The sequence below is a fragment of the Lonchura striata genome, chromosome 1A (genome assembly GCF_050655825.1).
Source record: "Lonchura striata isolate lonStrDom1 chromosome 1A, ASM5065582v1, whole genome shotgun sequence".
NCBI lineage: Eukaryota > Metazoa > Chordata > Aves > Passeriformes > Estrildidae > Lonchura > Lonchura striata.
In genome coordinates this window covers 26101478-26116111 of record NC_140741.1, presented here as the reverse complement: position 1 = coordinate 26116111, position 14634 = coordinate 26101478, and the positions used below count along the sequence as shown (strand labels likewise).

Genomic DNA, 14634 nt, shown 5'->3' with positions numbered 1-14634 from the left:
GAATAAGGCTAATTTATGAATGTTTCTGTTTAACCCAGATAACTAATGAGTCTCCTTTGAAGGTTTAAGTGATCATCTCCTAAGGTTTAATATGGCTTCTCTGCAACAGATGCCAAACTAGTGTGAATTGAAACCGCAGCGCTGGTTTGACCCAAGGTTAATGCTGTGAACCACTACCTACTTTATTAATTTTGGATTTCTCTCTAGGGAGAACTGGAGAGACAGTTGCTCCAGGCTAATCCCATCCTGGAGGCCTTTGGAAATGCCAAAACAGTAAAGAATGACAACTCCTCAAGATTTGTGAGTATTATTATGTCTTGAGTGCACATTCAAAAAGTGCATCAAGAGTGTATTTTACAGTTTCCAGAGTGTTCTGCAGTTGGGTGAATTACTATCAGGGATAGAGTAATTTAGTGACTTCCTTTAAATTAATCTGGGAAATTAATTTCATTTGGTGAATTGTCCAGAATAGATTTTTTAGGTCTCTAAAATGAAGAAACAGCACCCTGTGCCAGGATCATTTGTACTGATTTTTTTGGTAATCATTTACACTCAGTTTTATTTTAGAGAGCAAATACTCGTCCTTATTTTGCTTGCTGTGGAGAGCAGTGGACAACATCTGAGAGGCAGGTGGGAGGGGAGCTGGAGCAAAACCAAATGAAAATGGTTGAAGCTAATACTGAAAGAGGTGGAAATGTCAAGGTAGTGTAACGTGAAATTGAAGGGACCCTGGTTGTGGGAAATCTAGGTTGAAACATAGTGAGTACAAGTTGTAGGCTGTCACTATGACAGAAGTGTCTGGAAGTGCTTGGTGTCTTTTTTGTTCAGTTGCTGTTGTGATCACTAGGCATTGCCTATTGGCTGACCTTATGTTTTGCCTAAAACCTGTCTGACCTGTTTGGAGTTTTCTTTCCTGGATTAAAAAGAGAAGGTTTACCTCTGTTGTTGACTGTTGTTACCAAACACAAAGAATACTAATTTTAATGCTATTGTCTTCCTCTTAGGGCAAATTTATCAGAATCAACTTTGATGTCAACGGCTACATTGTTGGAGCCAATATCGAGACCTGTATCCTTTTGTAACACCTTGAAAGGTTCAAGGCTCTAGAGGTGTCAGGGATGGTACTTAGCAGTTTTCATCACCACTCACTTAGGCTGAGAAAGCAATTGGAGGAAATCTAAATTTCTACTATCAAGATCTATCTATCTATCACTGTTGTAGTCTCCTCTTTCCTCAATAGTATTTTGTGACCTTTGTGATCATGGTGCAGACCTTTTCTGAATTAATGAATGAATTCTAATCTTAAGAGGTGAAATGCAAGCATAAACTGCAGCAACATGAATAGGTGTGGAATTTCATCATTCATTCTTGCTTCTTTCCAAGGCAAGTGGGGACTGATGGCATCAATTTTTATGTTTCTTAACAATTAAGTCTCTTTTACCGTAGTCATCATTCAGAGGCTGGCACAACTGAGACCAGAAGCTCAATGGGTTATTGACTGATAATGATTGCTAAGTCAATGCCCTTGTTAATTGGTATGAGAGAACATCAGGTAGTTTTTTCTCCTGCCACAGAATAGGAAGGGATTTGTATGTCATGTCATGGACCTTGACTCTCTGAAGATCTGCTGGAGAAGTCACGCGCAATTCGCCAGGCCAAAGAGGAGAGAACCTTCCACATCTTTTACTACCTGCTCTCTGGGGCAGGGGAGCATTTGAAGAGTAAGTATGATTATGTTGTGATGAAGGAATCCCATAACTACATCAAGAGGGTTCAGAACACTTGTAGACAAGGACCTGTTCCTTCACAGTTCCTTCTTCTCTGCCTTTTGGGGATTGTCAGCTCTCCTCTACTTCTTTCATGCACTCATACATCCATCTGCCCTCCCCCTGCACTTCTTAGTTCCTGAAAACTTGCTTCTCTGGTTCCTTCCTGCACTTGTCTCTCTGCCAGCAATGACTCTACGCCCTTCCTTATCTAAATCACTGTCCCATGTTTAGTCTAGTCTTGCATGATGTAAACTCTTCTGGGGCAGGAATGGTCCTGCTGTGAAGCTCTTGGTGTGTAACTGTATGGAGCAAATCTGCAAGCTTCTAAGCAGCTCTAGCAGTCTGGGATCCCTGCACACCTTGTTTTAATACCTCAGCCCAGTACTGTGGGTCTGTGTTGTGCAGGAGCTGCAAATGGATCGGCAGGAATGACACAAGGAGAGGACTTTCTCATAGCTGCTACTGTTTCAAGAGTTTATATATAAACTTTTGTCTGACTTGAAACAAATGAGGTATCTGAAATTAAAGGCAAATTTTCTTTCAAGTTAGTAATGCTTTTTACAGATTTAGAATCTAATGAGTGGCACTGCTTTGATGGAGTAGTCCAGAGGAAGGAATAGCAAGAAATAACACAGAAGATCTCCAAAATACATTAAATGTTCAGCCCAAAGTAAAACTGGGCTTAATCCTAGATTCATCCAGGAGCTGGTAGTGTATGCAAGTCAGAAATTTGATATTAGTAGCTTGTTATCTGTTAAAAAAAAAATCCATAGTAACTTCTTTCTCAATTATTTTCTAAGATGATCTGCTGCTGGAGCCTTACAACAAATACCGCTTCCTTTCCAATGGGCATGTTACAATCCCGGGTCAGCAAGACAAAGACATGTTTCAGGAGACCATGGAGGCAATGAAGATCATGGGCATCCCAGATGAAGAGCAGATAGGTATGACTATGCAAGAAGGAAAGAGGGAATGGGCCATGTCTCGAGCTTTTTTGGTACTGGTTCTTTTTTTGTTTGTTTGTTTTGTTTTGATTTGTTAGCTTTTTCTTTAGGGATTTTGTTGGTTTTGTTTTGCTTGTGTCCATTCCTGCTCCCCCTGCCCTGAGTGAACAGTGTTCAAGTAACAAAATTTAGTGGCTTTGGAGTGACCCACCTCAGGACCTACCAGCACAGTTGCATGTTATACAGTTAACTCTAGGACAAGCAGCTAATAAAAACATGCTTCTGTTTGCTGTTTTTGTTCCCAATCTGAGGCTTGTATACCCAGTTTGTGAAAAACGCATCCAAGATACAAGAATCCCCTCATTCTCTTATGCAATACATGGCTTGTGTGCTCCCCCTATACCTTAGCAGTGGCTCTAAAGTATCTGATCCAGCCACTGCTGGATTAGTTCTTTGAGAATGGGCTGGTCATAGTGCCTTTCTTTCCAGCTTAACACTGAACTGCTGATCAGAAATTAATATTGTCTGATTCTGGGAGCACAGTAGCATGACAGTGAAAACAGAAATGCATGCAGCCAGCAGAAAGTGCAGTGATAAATATTCACCAGAGCTCTGTGCTCATTCATGATCTGCCCCACTGGTTGGAAATCAGTGTTCTGCAAAGTCTCACCTTCGAAATGTGTATGGTCTTCTAAAGCTACGACTTACTCTCTACACTGAGAGTGTATAATAAATGATACATGTTTATTTACCTGTGCTTTCTGCTGTTTACGGTCCAGCTGTTAAAATCTGTGCTGTAGTTATCAACAGTTTAATGCATTTCTTGATATCCTGAATAATCTGAAACTTAGACTTCTGTATGGAGTGAAGAGAAATTTGCCTAAACCAAATAAAAGAAATGGTAGCCTAATTCATTGTCAGAGGATCCTGCTATGCTCAGTTTTTTGAGTTGTTTTTAATGTATGCTCTAGGGTATGTTTTTGCTGTCATGTAGATGAGTTATTGGTTCCAGGCACTACAGCAAAAATAGCTTTAATGTTTTACATTTGCTGAGGAGCCTGTTCCACTGCCCTTTTTCCAGAATCCAGCCTAACCATCCCCTGACAGAGCTTCATGCTGTCCCCTTGGATTGGTCACCAGAGAGATGGGTGCCTGGCCCTCCACTTCTCCTTGTGGGAAGCTGTAGGCTGCTGTGAAGTCACCCCTCAGTCTCTTCTCCAGGCTGACCAACAAATGACCTCAGTCACTCCCCTTATGGTTTTCTCTTGACCCATCACCATCTTCACAGCCATCCTTTGGACACTCCCTAGTAGCTTTATGTCTTTCTGATATTGTGGCACCCAAAACTGCACCCAGGACTTAAGGTGAGACTGCAACAGTGCAGGGCAGAGTATGACAATCACAAACATATATTTATTTTCTCTTGCTCCTAATGTAGCATATAATGGAGCCTTTGTTCACTCTCTCATCAGAAGGATGTTTTCTTAAGACACATCTTTTTGTGCTAGTGTTGTGGTTTAACTGCAGTTGGCAACTAAGCCCTACATGGCTGCTCATTCACTCCTGCCTAGTAAGATGGGAGAGAGAATTGAGATAGTAAAAGTGAGAAAACTCATGGGTCAGGATAAAGACAGTTTAACAGGTATAGCAGAAGCTGCACATGCAAGTGAAGCAAAGCAAGATGAGGAATTCAGTCACCATTTCTCAGGGGCAGGCAGATGTTCAGCCACACCCAGGAAAGCAGGGCTCAATTACGCAGACTTGGGAACCAAACATTATCACTTTCAGCATCCTCCCCTTCCTTCTTTTCTGAACTTTAAATGCTGAGCATGATGCCATGTGGTGTGGAATATCCCTTGGGTCAGCTGTCCCAGCTGTGTCCTTTCCCATCTTCTTGTGCACCCCCAGCCTTCTCCTGTGTTATGAACACTTTTTTCCAGTACAAATGCAGAGCACAGTGCCATACAGCTATTGTGAAGAAAAATAATTCTACCCCAGCCAAAATCATCATAAACAAGTAGATACTAGGGGACAAAAAATACCTTTAGATCCCCTTCAAGTGATTGGCAGTTTACTTTGCTCAAGGCAACTGGAAGCTATTATGCAATGAGCTTTGATACATAGTGAAAATTGAATTGACATAGTCTTCCCTGTCTTGGCATCTGATAGCTTGGCCTTCTTGACGTGCATCGTTTGAAGAGTATGAATATATCATTAGTAATGGGGTGGGGTGCTTCAGCATATAATTAGTAATAGTTACGGTCCAGGCACTTTCGCCCACATCCTGCTGCCTTCTGTACACTATAATGTGTGTCTGTAAGGTCTACAGATCTTGGTCAGGGAACTGAAAGTGTTAGAGGGTTAAAGAAAAAAAAAATCTTTAATTGGGGTGTACTCTTAACTGTCTCTTTAACAATAACTGTTGAGGAAAATTTGGTATCAAATTCATTGCATGAGTTTTTACCCTCAAGCAGAGAAAAAGTGTTTTATTAAAAAATACAGTTGTTGTAGGTGGCACTTTACCCTCAGTCCTGTGTCTCACACTTTTATATAGATGTTGAGAATGGGTAAATTTCTAGGCTGTGTAGTCTTGCATAGGAATGACAAGGCAAGTCCTTTGTCCTGAATGGGAGTCATTTAGAGGAATAACCTGTAGTGTTTTTCCCTAAATTTCAGAAGGAGTTTTGGGATGCTGAGATGGGTCTCTTTACCATGTTAGAAAAGATAAATGGGTAATATGCATAACTGGGTCATATTTTGGTGATGTCTAACACTAAGCTGGTATTATTATTACTATTTCAAAAGGTCTGCTGAAGGTTATCTCGGGTGTTCTTCAACTTGGCAACATTGTCTTCAAGAAGGAGCGTAATACAGACCAAGCCTCTATGCCAGACAATACAGGTAACCAACCTCCTCCCCCACACCAAAGAAAAGTGCAGCAAAAAAGCCTACAGGAAGTTCTTGCCAGTGAGAGAATGTATTGCAGTATGTATGGAATGTTGGAGTCCTGTTTTTCCACAGGGTGAATTATTTGTCAGAGGAGCTGGCCTGCCCTGTACAAATGCACAGTGTTCTGCCAGGCGTGTGTTTGCAGCCACCCACGGGCAGGAATGTGACACTGTTCCTGTGTCAGGGCTAGGCAGGAAGCACACACCATGAACAGATGAAAAGGATTACTCTACTGGAATATGTGGAGTGTGTGTTTTAAACAAGCTACAGTAATTGCTCCTTCAAACCTGTATTATCAGATTTTAAGGAATGTTCTTTGCTGCCTTTGTAGGTAGTCTGGTAACTGTAAGAGTAAGGTGGTGGATAGTTTTATGGTGGGTATTAATAGCATATGTACGTATTTTAATTGCACTGTCCATTGTTGAATGTGTAAATGGTGCCATGTTTCATGTGATAGAACACTTAACTCATAGACCTTCATTGCAGATGTACTGCAGAAGTGCAAATGTGGCTAACTTTTCGCTAAGCTGAGGGGTTTTTTTGGCTGTTATTATTTGAAATATGCTTGAAATGTCATTTTAAGGAGGAGAATAAACTGTTTGGGTTTGGATTTTGAATTTGAAATACAGAGTTGTCTAAAAGACTAATCAGTAGATGAAGACAGAGCAATTAGCTTGATTAAGAAATCAATTTTCTGATGTATTTTTAGATTGATTACAGACAATGACCTTTCTAAAGCTTCTGTGTTACAATTGAGTTGTATGAGACTATTACTTGAAATATACTCTAGTGGCTTCTGGAGAAACTCAGTAAACTAGTATGGGTTGCAAGATGGGTTTTTTTGGAGTTTTTTTTGTTAGGAAGGTATTTTGTCTCAGCAACCTGGTCTTCATTTAAGGTTTTTTGTAAGCTGTGCCCTTACTTTTCTAAAGACAGTTGTTGGAATGTTGTTCTTTTTCTCTCGCTTTCTGTGAGAAAAACAGAGTAATATGAATCTTTTCGTTTTCTCTTACCATCATTAGCTGCTCAGAAGGTTTCTCACCTTTTGGGTATCAACGTGACAGATTTCACTAGAGGTATCCTGACTCCTCGCATCAAAGTTGGACGAGATTATGTCCAGAAAGCTCAGACCAAAGAACAGGTAAGCATTCTCAAAAAATGAATCCGTACTTTGAATCTCTTATCTTACTGCTGCACTGCTAGTGCAATGGCAAGCACACTTGAACGTTGTGCCATAATATATTGCTTCTAGCATAATATATTACTTGTTTATGTAATCTGTATAAAGATAGAATTCACCCTGTGCCTTAGCACTTCTCTTTTGAAAAAAAATAAGAGAACACAAGTTTGCTAATTTTGGTGACTGGCTTTCCTGGGGAGTTAGTAGTTTCAATGTTAGTAGTTTCAAGGGTGACATTTCCAAGTTGGTGCAATACAGAAAGCACTATTTTTGAGTAGGTCAGCTAGTAAGATAGAAGAATTTGCTGCTCGCTCTTGAAATTGATTGGAAATTTTGCAAGATTCTTGAGTGGTTGTGCTGTAAATGAGACATGACCTAGGAGCTCATGGCCTGCTTGAATGGAGCAAACCCCCGTGCTTACTCATTGCCTGTCTATGAATACAGCATTATCCTCTAAATAAAGAAACATGGCCCTGTAACATGGAAGGGGTTGGTAAGAGATTGAAGTCTGGAAAAAGTCGAAGATTGCCTTTCCATGCTGCTTGTCATTTTTGATGCTTAATTTCTTACTACACGTAGTATTTGTGTCAAACACAGGTAGAGTAGTGGCAGGGAGGGATTTGGCTTCATAAATCCAAAGTTACAGAAGAATTTAAGTTCATTTCCTTGGGTCTATGAAATACTCCATGTTACTATAGTCTTTGGACGTGACTGGGCATAGTTTTTCTTTCTTTAATACCAGCTCTTGTTTCCTCCAGCAGGCAGGATCCTGAAATTTGGTTCTGACACACTAGAAACAAATTCTTTGCTCTGTATATGGACTATCACTATGCCATCTACTTTTCATTTGGAATAAACTGAAATAAGCCTTGTTCAGTGAATTTCCTAGTGGAGAGAAAATGCCAGACTACAGTTGTGCTGCTAGATGCTGAAGCAGTATGATCTGTGCCTTTCATTGGGTTGTAATGCAACTTTTGATGTTGATCTGTTTGCTGCTTAGGCTGATTTTGCCATTGAAGCACTGGCCAAAGCCACTTACGAACGGATGTTCCGGTGGCTGGTTATGCGCATCAACAAGGCTTTGGATAAGACCAAGAGACAGGGTGCATCCTTCATTGGAATCCTTGACATTGCTGGCTTTGAGATTTTTGAGGTAAGGAGATGTCAGGTCCTTGCACTCAGCACAGTTTAATACGGAGCAAAGACCGCAGAAGGAAATAGCTTTACAACTGGAAAATAACACACTCTTGATAAGAATGTAAAGCCCACAAAAAAAGGGAATCAACACCAAATCTCATGCAAGGTAAGTGTAGGAGAAGAAGAGCTGAAGGAAGGTTGAGGGAGAGATGGAAGAGAGGGGAAATGTGAGCCTTTCTCTAGATGACAGTGAACTGTTGGGCCAAACCATTATGGGATTCTATTAAATAATTTTAGGATGTGGTTTGCATGATAATCTGAAGCAGCCACAGGCTGCCATGAAAAAAGAAGTATCCTAGCATTATCGCAGCAAGGCAGCTCCTGCCAACCTGTGTTATGCTATGCTGGGGTCTATCTCATGAACAGCTGCAAAATTAATTGGACCATTTATTAATGAAATAGAAAACTGAGACACAGAAAAGTTGGTTGTTTTTTTTCGTGGGTTTTTTTTTTTTTTTTTTTTTTGTGTGTGTGTGTTTGTTGGTTGGGTTTTTTAGGGGGTGTTTTTTTTCCTTCTCCCTCTTATTAGTGTACCTTTGGCTTCACAGTTCTGGATCTCATGAAAACAAGAGGAGGAGAAATAACATAGTTAGGAATTAATAAATAGGAAGGAATTAGAATAGGACCGCTTTCTTTAGAAGCTGCATTATGTTTTGTGTGGTCAAACATAAATATGCACTGTGGGTTATTAACTTTGTCCATACTGTTTGAAGAAATCTGGAAATTTGGAAGAAATTTCCCTCACTTTCCTTGCTCTGATTTTATATAAGGATTAAAAAGGGACTTTCCAGTCCACACACTATTAGGAATTTGTCTTTAGCTTCTGTTGCTACTTCTTCCTATGAAGAGGAATTGCTGGCTCTGCATTTGTGAGAAAACCAGAGTCCTTTCTTGTCCCGGGTTAAGTAGCTGTAGTAACTCTTCTGCTGTTTACAGCTAAACATTCTTTTGCAAAGTCTGAGAACCAGTGTGTATGAACTTCCCTAGGGATTGCAGCAGTGTGCAGTGGCATGTGACAGAACAGGCAGTTCATATCCAAAGGGGTTATTGACAGTGGACTGTCTGACCCACTCTAGCTTAGATTCCTGAACCACAAATATGATATTTTGTGCTAATAGGATGCAAGGTGTGTCTTCACAAGCAATTGGTCAAACATCTTTCTGCCTTTTTCTTCATTAGCTGAACTCCTTTGAGCAGCTGTGTATCAACTACACGAATGAAAAGTTGCAGCAGCTCTTTAACCACACCATGTTCATTCTGGAGCAAGAGGAGTACCAGAGGGAGGGCATAGAGTGGAATTTCATTGACTTTGGCCTGGACCTGCAGCCCTGCATTGACCTCATAGAGAAGCCGGTAAGTTTGTTGTTTTTATGTTGAGCAGGAAATGGCTGCACTGATTTTGTCATTGAGGACATAATCTCTGGCCCTCTAGCTTTTGTTATCCTCTACTGATACTGTAATATGATTAGAAGCAGGATGAACAGTTTCTTCTTTGTCTGAAAGTGTGTCACCAATAAGGCTGTTAGTATCAGTTCTGTAGGAAACTGCATGAAAATGGATCTAATCGGCCACTTTTTCCTCTCACTATATTATCTTCACTTGTGTAGGTCTGCATGGTGCTAGATGTATGTGTAGCTTGCCATAAGTACTGTGAACTTCCTTACTTAACTACAGGTGTGATGAGAACTGTGAACTCTGTTGCTTTCCTTCTGCTCTGATGAAACTTGAGAATTTACAAATTTTCTAGATGTTCCAATAGTAAGGACTAGTTTGTGAAACTTTCTGCTATGGCCTTTTGCATTTAGACACCTGAATATATTTAGAGTACTGTATAATAATATTTCTTCTATTAAAAATATCTTTTCCCAAAAAAAAAACAACCTAGACAAATGTCATAGAAGAGACATTCTCATAAAAAAGGTCAGAATTCCAATGAGGATATTGAAGAACTATTAACAATTTATATTGCAATGGAAGTAGTTTAACTGATATTACACAAGAGGTGAATGTGATGTGGATCAGGCTTAGGTATTCTTTTTTTTTCTCCTCTAGCCATCAAAAGGTGTTAATTATTGTTGTAGTCATGTCGTTAATGATGTTTTGATGTTTCTCTTTTTAAGGCTGGGCCTCCTGGTATACTGGCTCTGCTGGATGAAGAGTGCTGGTTCCCAAAAGCAACAGACAAAAGCTTTGTGGAAAAAGTTGTTCAAGAACAAGGCACCCACCCCAAATTTCAGAAGCCAAAACAGCTGAAAGACAAAGCTGACTTCTGTATCATACATTATGCTGGCAAGGTAAGGAATTAATAACTAAAATGTAATAGTTGGAATGCTTAATTCATAAACATTGCTTCTTAGAAATGGCTACTTACCAAAATGGTTGCCTATGAGAAACCATCAGAAGATTTCATGAAAGTGTTTCATTGCAGAGGAGCTTACAGGGTCTAAGAGTCTGCAGTTTATATCTATATTTATAGTCCAGGATGTGTCAAACTGACAATAATTTGAATTTGCTCTGTGTGACTTGGTGAGACTGGACGTACTGCTCAGAAACCTGCATCAAGACTTCATCACCAAAAATGCTGATGCAGCTGTTTTATGTGTCACACTCTGGATGGTAAATCCTTTCCCTTCACTGACAGAACAGAACATACAGCTTTTTGTAAGGGTTGTAAATTCATAGGTGTGCTTACTTAGATGGCAAATCCAAGAATGGTTAGGTAATCTGTTGTTGTGCAAACCTTGGTGATACTTTTCTAGACTGTGCCAGATGTTAGATATTGGGCTGCAGGAAATTGCTTCCCCCTCCCACCTTCTTGATGTGTTTATCTACTCCAGGTGGATTACAAGGCAGATGAATGGCTGATGAAGAACATGGATCCGCTGAATGATAACATCGCCACTCTTCTGCACCAGTCGTCGGATAAGTTTGTGTCTGAGCTGTGGAAAGATGGTATGTAATTAAACTTCATTTCATTTGTTTGCTCTTTTTTTGTGTGTGAAAGAGCTTGAGCATTGAAAGCCTGTGATGAGCTGTTTTGCTTTTTTCCCCTGAAGACTAAGCCACCAAGATGAGCATTATCTGGAACATCCTTTGCTTAGATCATAGTATTTCATTAAAAGTTCACTGTAACTCACAAGAAAGGTTCATTTGTGTCAACTTCTGTTAAACTTGCTGTGTATGTATAGCAAATAATCCTCAAAGTGAGGAATACTGGGATAAAATATGAATGCACCATTATGAGCCAGCAGCTTGTATGGCTGCTACACTTAAGATCTGAAGTGGAATCTGTTTTCAATCCTGCAACTAAGTGTGCCCCTTCTGCAGTGTTGTTCAGTATTTTACTCTATCTCCTCTGGGTTTTATCTAGTTTGGAGTCTTACTGTTACTGTCACTTTCTGTGGTAGGTTTTCTTTGACGTCTCTGTCTGTTGCAGAGATGCAGAAGGTTCAGAGAGCCTATTTCTATCAACACTTTCCTATTCTTCATCTAGAACCAGGTGACTGAGAAACTCAGCTGTTGTGTCATGTGTGTGATCCATCCTAGAGCCATGCAAGAAATGCTTCCGTTAACTTCTCTTTGTCCCTTTGTCATACCTGCCTGTCTTTCTTGTTCATTTCCTCTGCTTTGTGCTAGTAGCTTCTCATGGACTTTGAAACAAAAGTAAAACTCACCTTGAAAGTGAATACAAAAATACACATTCAGATGCTAAAAGTTGCTCTTGCATGACTTGACTAGAAACAAATCCCTGTCAGCTGAATGTAGAGCTAGCACAGCTGTCTTTCTTGCAAGACATGGAAGGAAGATTTTGGGACTGCATAGCAACTTAAATCCAGTTTAACATTGGTTTTAGTACTGGGATTTCACTTTGGCAGCTGATAATTTAAAAGAAAGTTTGGCAAAGGAACTTGTCCTGGATGAAAAATGGCCATCAGCAAATTGTGCCTAACAAGGCCTTTGCTGTGTGAGACTACTCTTGGGCTTGAAATGTCAACTGACCGCAGCTTACCAGTTTTCATTTATTGTTCTTAGATGGATCTTCTGTTGCAAGTGACTGTCCCTTTTCACTATCTTGAAGTAGATTTAAGGGCTCAAGATTAAGAGAATTAGCACAGCCACAGTCTGGGATGCACTTCTGTGGATTTCCCTGTGATGTCATCTAGTAACATAACATTATTTTCTTTCTGATAAAACAGCTGTGACCCTATTCCAACAGCTGCTCTAGAAGTGAACAGTTTTTAGCTAATACTAGGTGTAAATGAGAATACTCTTTCTAGTTCATTCTTTTGTAGGGGTGTCTCTTAGCAGCTGAATTTTTTTTGTTTTTAATCAGAAGACAGTTGAGCACAAGCTGGTGTATTTTCTGAAGTGAAGATTGGGAGCCTGAGTGTAAGCATCAGCCAACCACTAAAGGTGGTGAAGATAAGCTTGAAGCCCTTAATAAAAGTGTATTGGAGGGGTAGAAATTTATAGTGATACAGTTGTTTTTTGCTGGATTGGGTGAATGTTTATCTCTATGTAGAAAAGCAATGGGAAAAAGTAAAGCTTCAGTTTCTTCTTGCCCCTACTGCTGTCAGATCTAGCTGACTTCCGCTGAGGAAAAAAAATCTGTAGCGTCCATCCATCAAGGTGATAAGTTTCATCAATGCTTGGATGTTACAGTGGCTTAGTGGAGAAATTTGGGGCAGGGAGTTCTGACTTTCTCCTAGTGCTGTTGTTCATGTCTGTGTTACAGAATACTTGTACTCCAATAACAACTCGAGCAGTGATATCCTGAGGTTTGGGTTTTGTCATGCCTTTTACTGTGCTTGTTCAGTTTACAAGTAGATGCAACTTTTATGATCATTGGTTTTGACAGTCCTGCCTGTAATGCAAGAGTGAAGCTGGGCTTTTTCTCTATCTGTGGCCCCTTCTGGATCAGAGTTAACTAATAGTTGACTCTGCTGGGCTAGCAGCTAGAACTCTTGTTGTTTTTCATTCTAAGCTAAGCAAGTAGAAGCTTCTGAAACTCACTTCTAGACTGCTCTTCCAGTGCTGCCATCCAGGTCATCAGTTTGGCATATGTTTGGGATTAAGTTTGACTCCATCACTCAAACTTCCTGTAGTGAGCTGATGCTTTCTTTTCCTTCCTGCTCCTATCCCTGCACAAATTTTGTACAGGAGTCGACATCTGTGTAGAGATGAAGCAAAAAGGATCCTGCAGCTCCTCTCATTTATCCTGTTCTATCCAGGTGTTCTTTGTATGTCCCAATGCTTCCTTTGTTTGTGGGAGAATTTTAATGATCTTTCCTGTGCTCTCTCTAGTGGACCGTATTGTTGGGCTGGATCAAGTAGCTGGTATGTCAGATACAGCATTGCCAGGGGCCTTTAAAACCAGGAAGGGAATGTTCCGGACTGTGGGACAGCTCTACAAAGAACAGCTGGCTAAGCTGATGGCTACCTTGAGGAACACCAACCCCAACTTTGTCCGTTGCATTATCCCCAATCATGAGAAAAAGGTAAAGACAGCTATAACAGCACAGCCCATGCATTCTTACATCAGCTTCATGGGGCGTGTGACTGGCTTGATGGCTTTTGTCAGGGTTTGCAAGAGATCTGGAAGAGGCTCTGTTTTCTCAGGGCATTTTTTTAAGGTCATCCTAAATAACTATATGCTTACTAAAATTTTGGAGACTGATCTTAAGGCAGCATAAAAGCTTTTTGGAGACTGATCTTAAGTTCTTAAGGCAGCATAAAAGCTTTCCATCACTTCTAACTGGAAAAGAGAGAACTGGCCTCTTTACAAGAAAGAGACGGGGAGAGGCAGGGTGGTAACCCATTTTTGTAAAAGCTTTGTGGTATTAATAAAATATACATTTTCCTCACTAGGCTGGAAAACTGGATCCCCACTTGGTCCTGGACCAGCTTCGCTGTAATGGAGTGCTGGAGGGAATCCGTATTTGTCGTCAAGGTTTCCCCAACAGAGTTGTATTCCAGGAATTCAGACAAAGGTGAGCCCTAGAAAAGAATCTGAAGCAGTCTTCAGCTGAGCAAAGTTATGACTTACGCACAAAAACTTAAGTCTTTTACTGCAACTAGATTGCCACTTTTTCAAAAACAATACATCTGTACCTTGATATACCCTGGCACAAAGCCTCCCAAAAGCATTTTTGATTTCTCCAGTAAGGATGTAGTTAAGGTGAGGCACAGAGGACCCTGTCCAAGACTGCTACTTCATACTCTGCTGTCTAGGGGTGCAGTGTTTTTTGAAAAACTGTTGAACTCACAATGGCATAGGAATGCATACTGATTTGTCTTGTTGTTTTCAAATACTCTTGTGTGACCAGTCTGATTCTTTCTCATTTTCAGATATGAAATCTTAACTCCAAATGCAATTCCCAAAGGATTTATGGATGGAAAGCAGGCTTGCGTGCTGATGGTAAAACATCCCAGAAACTCTACTTGAATAGAATAAACTTTATGGGTGTGGTTTAAAAGTTGGAGTTGTGCATGCTAAAAATAACTTGTACTCACAGACCAAAATTCCAAAGTCAAATGTTTTGTCTGAGAGAAGGGTGCAAAAAACTTCCTCTTGCCTTTGTGGATGGAGGTTTTT

The 14634-nt window shown here is 40.3% G+C and overlaps 1 protein-coding gene across 1 annotated transcript in view; it reads left to right on the top strand.

The window, feature by feature from the left end:
- The window catches only part of MYH9 (myosin heavy chain 9), a 69925-nt gene that overhangs the window by 36469 nt on the left and 18822 nt on the right, over positions 1-14634 (top strand). The window contains exons 6-18 of the mRNA XM_021554050.4: positions 208-300; positions 1005-1068; positions 1623-1721; positions 2570-2713; positions 5519-5614; positions 6685-6803; positions 7843-7995; positions 9219-9392; positions 10160-10333; positions 10877-10991; positions 13344-13537; positions 13908-14029; positions 14388-14457. Coding sequence (XP_021409725.1) covers positions 208-300; positions 1005-1068; positions 1623-1721; positions 2570-2713; positions 5519-5614; positions 6685-6803; positions 7843-7995; positions 9219-9392; positions 10160-10333; positions 10877-10991; positions 13344-13537; positions 13908-14029; positions 14388-14457 — 1617 coding nt within the window. The remainder of the gene's footprint in view (positions 1-207; positions 301-1004; positions 1069-1622; positions 1722-2569; positions 2714-5518; positions 5615-6684; positions 6804-7842; positions 7996-9218; positions 9393-10159; positions 10334-10876; positions 10992-13343; positions 13538-13907; positions 14030-14387; positions 14458-14634) is intronic.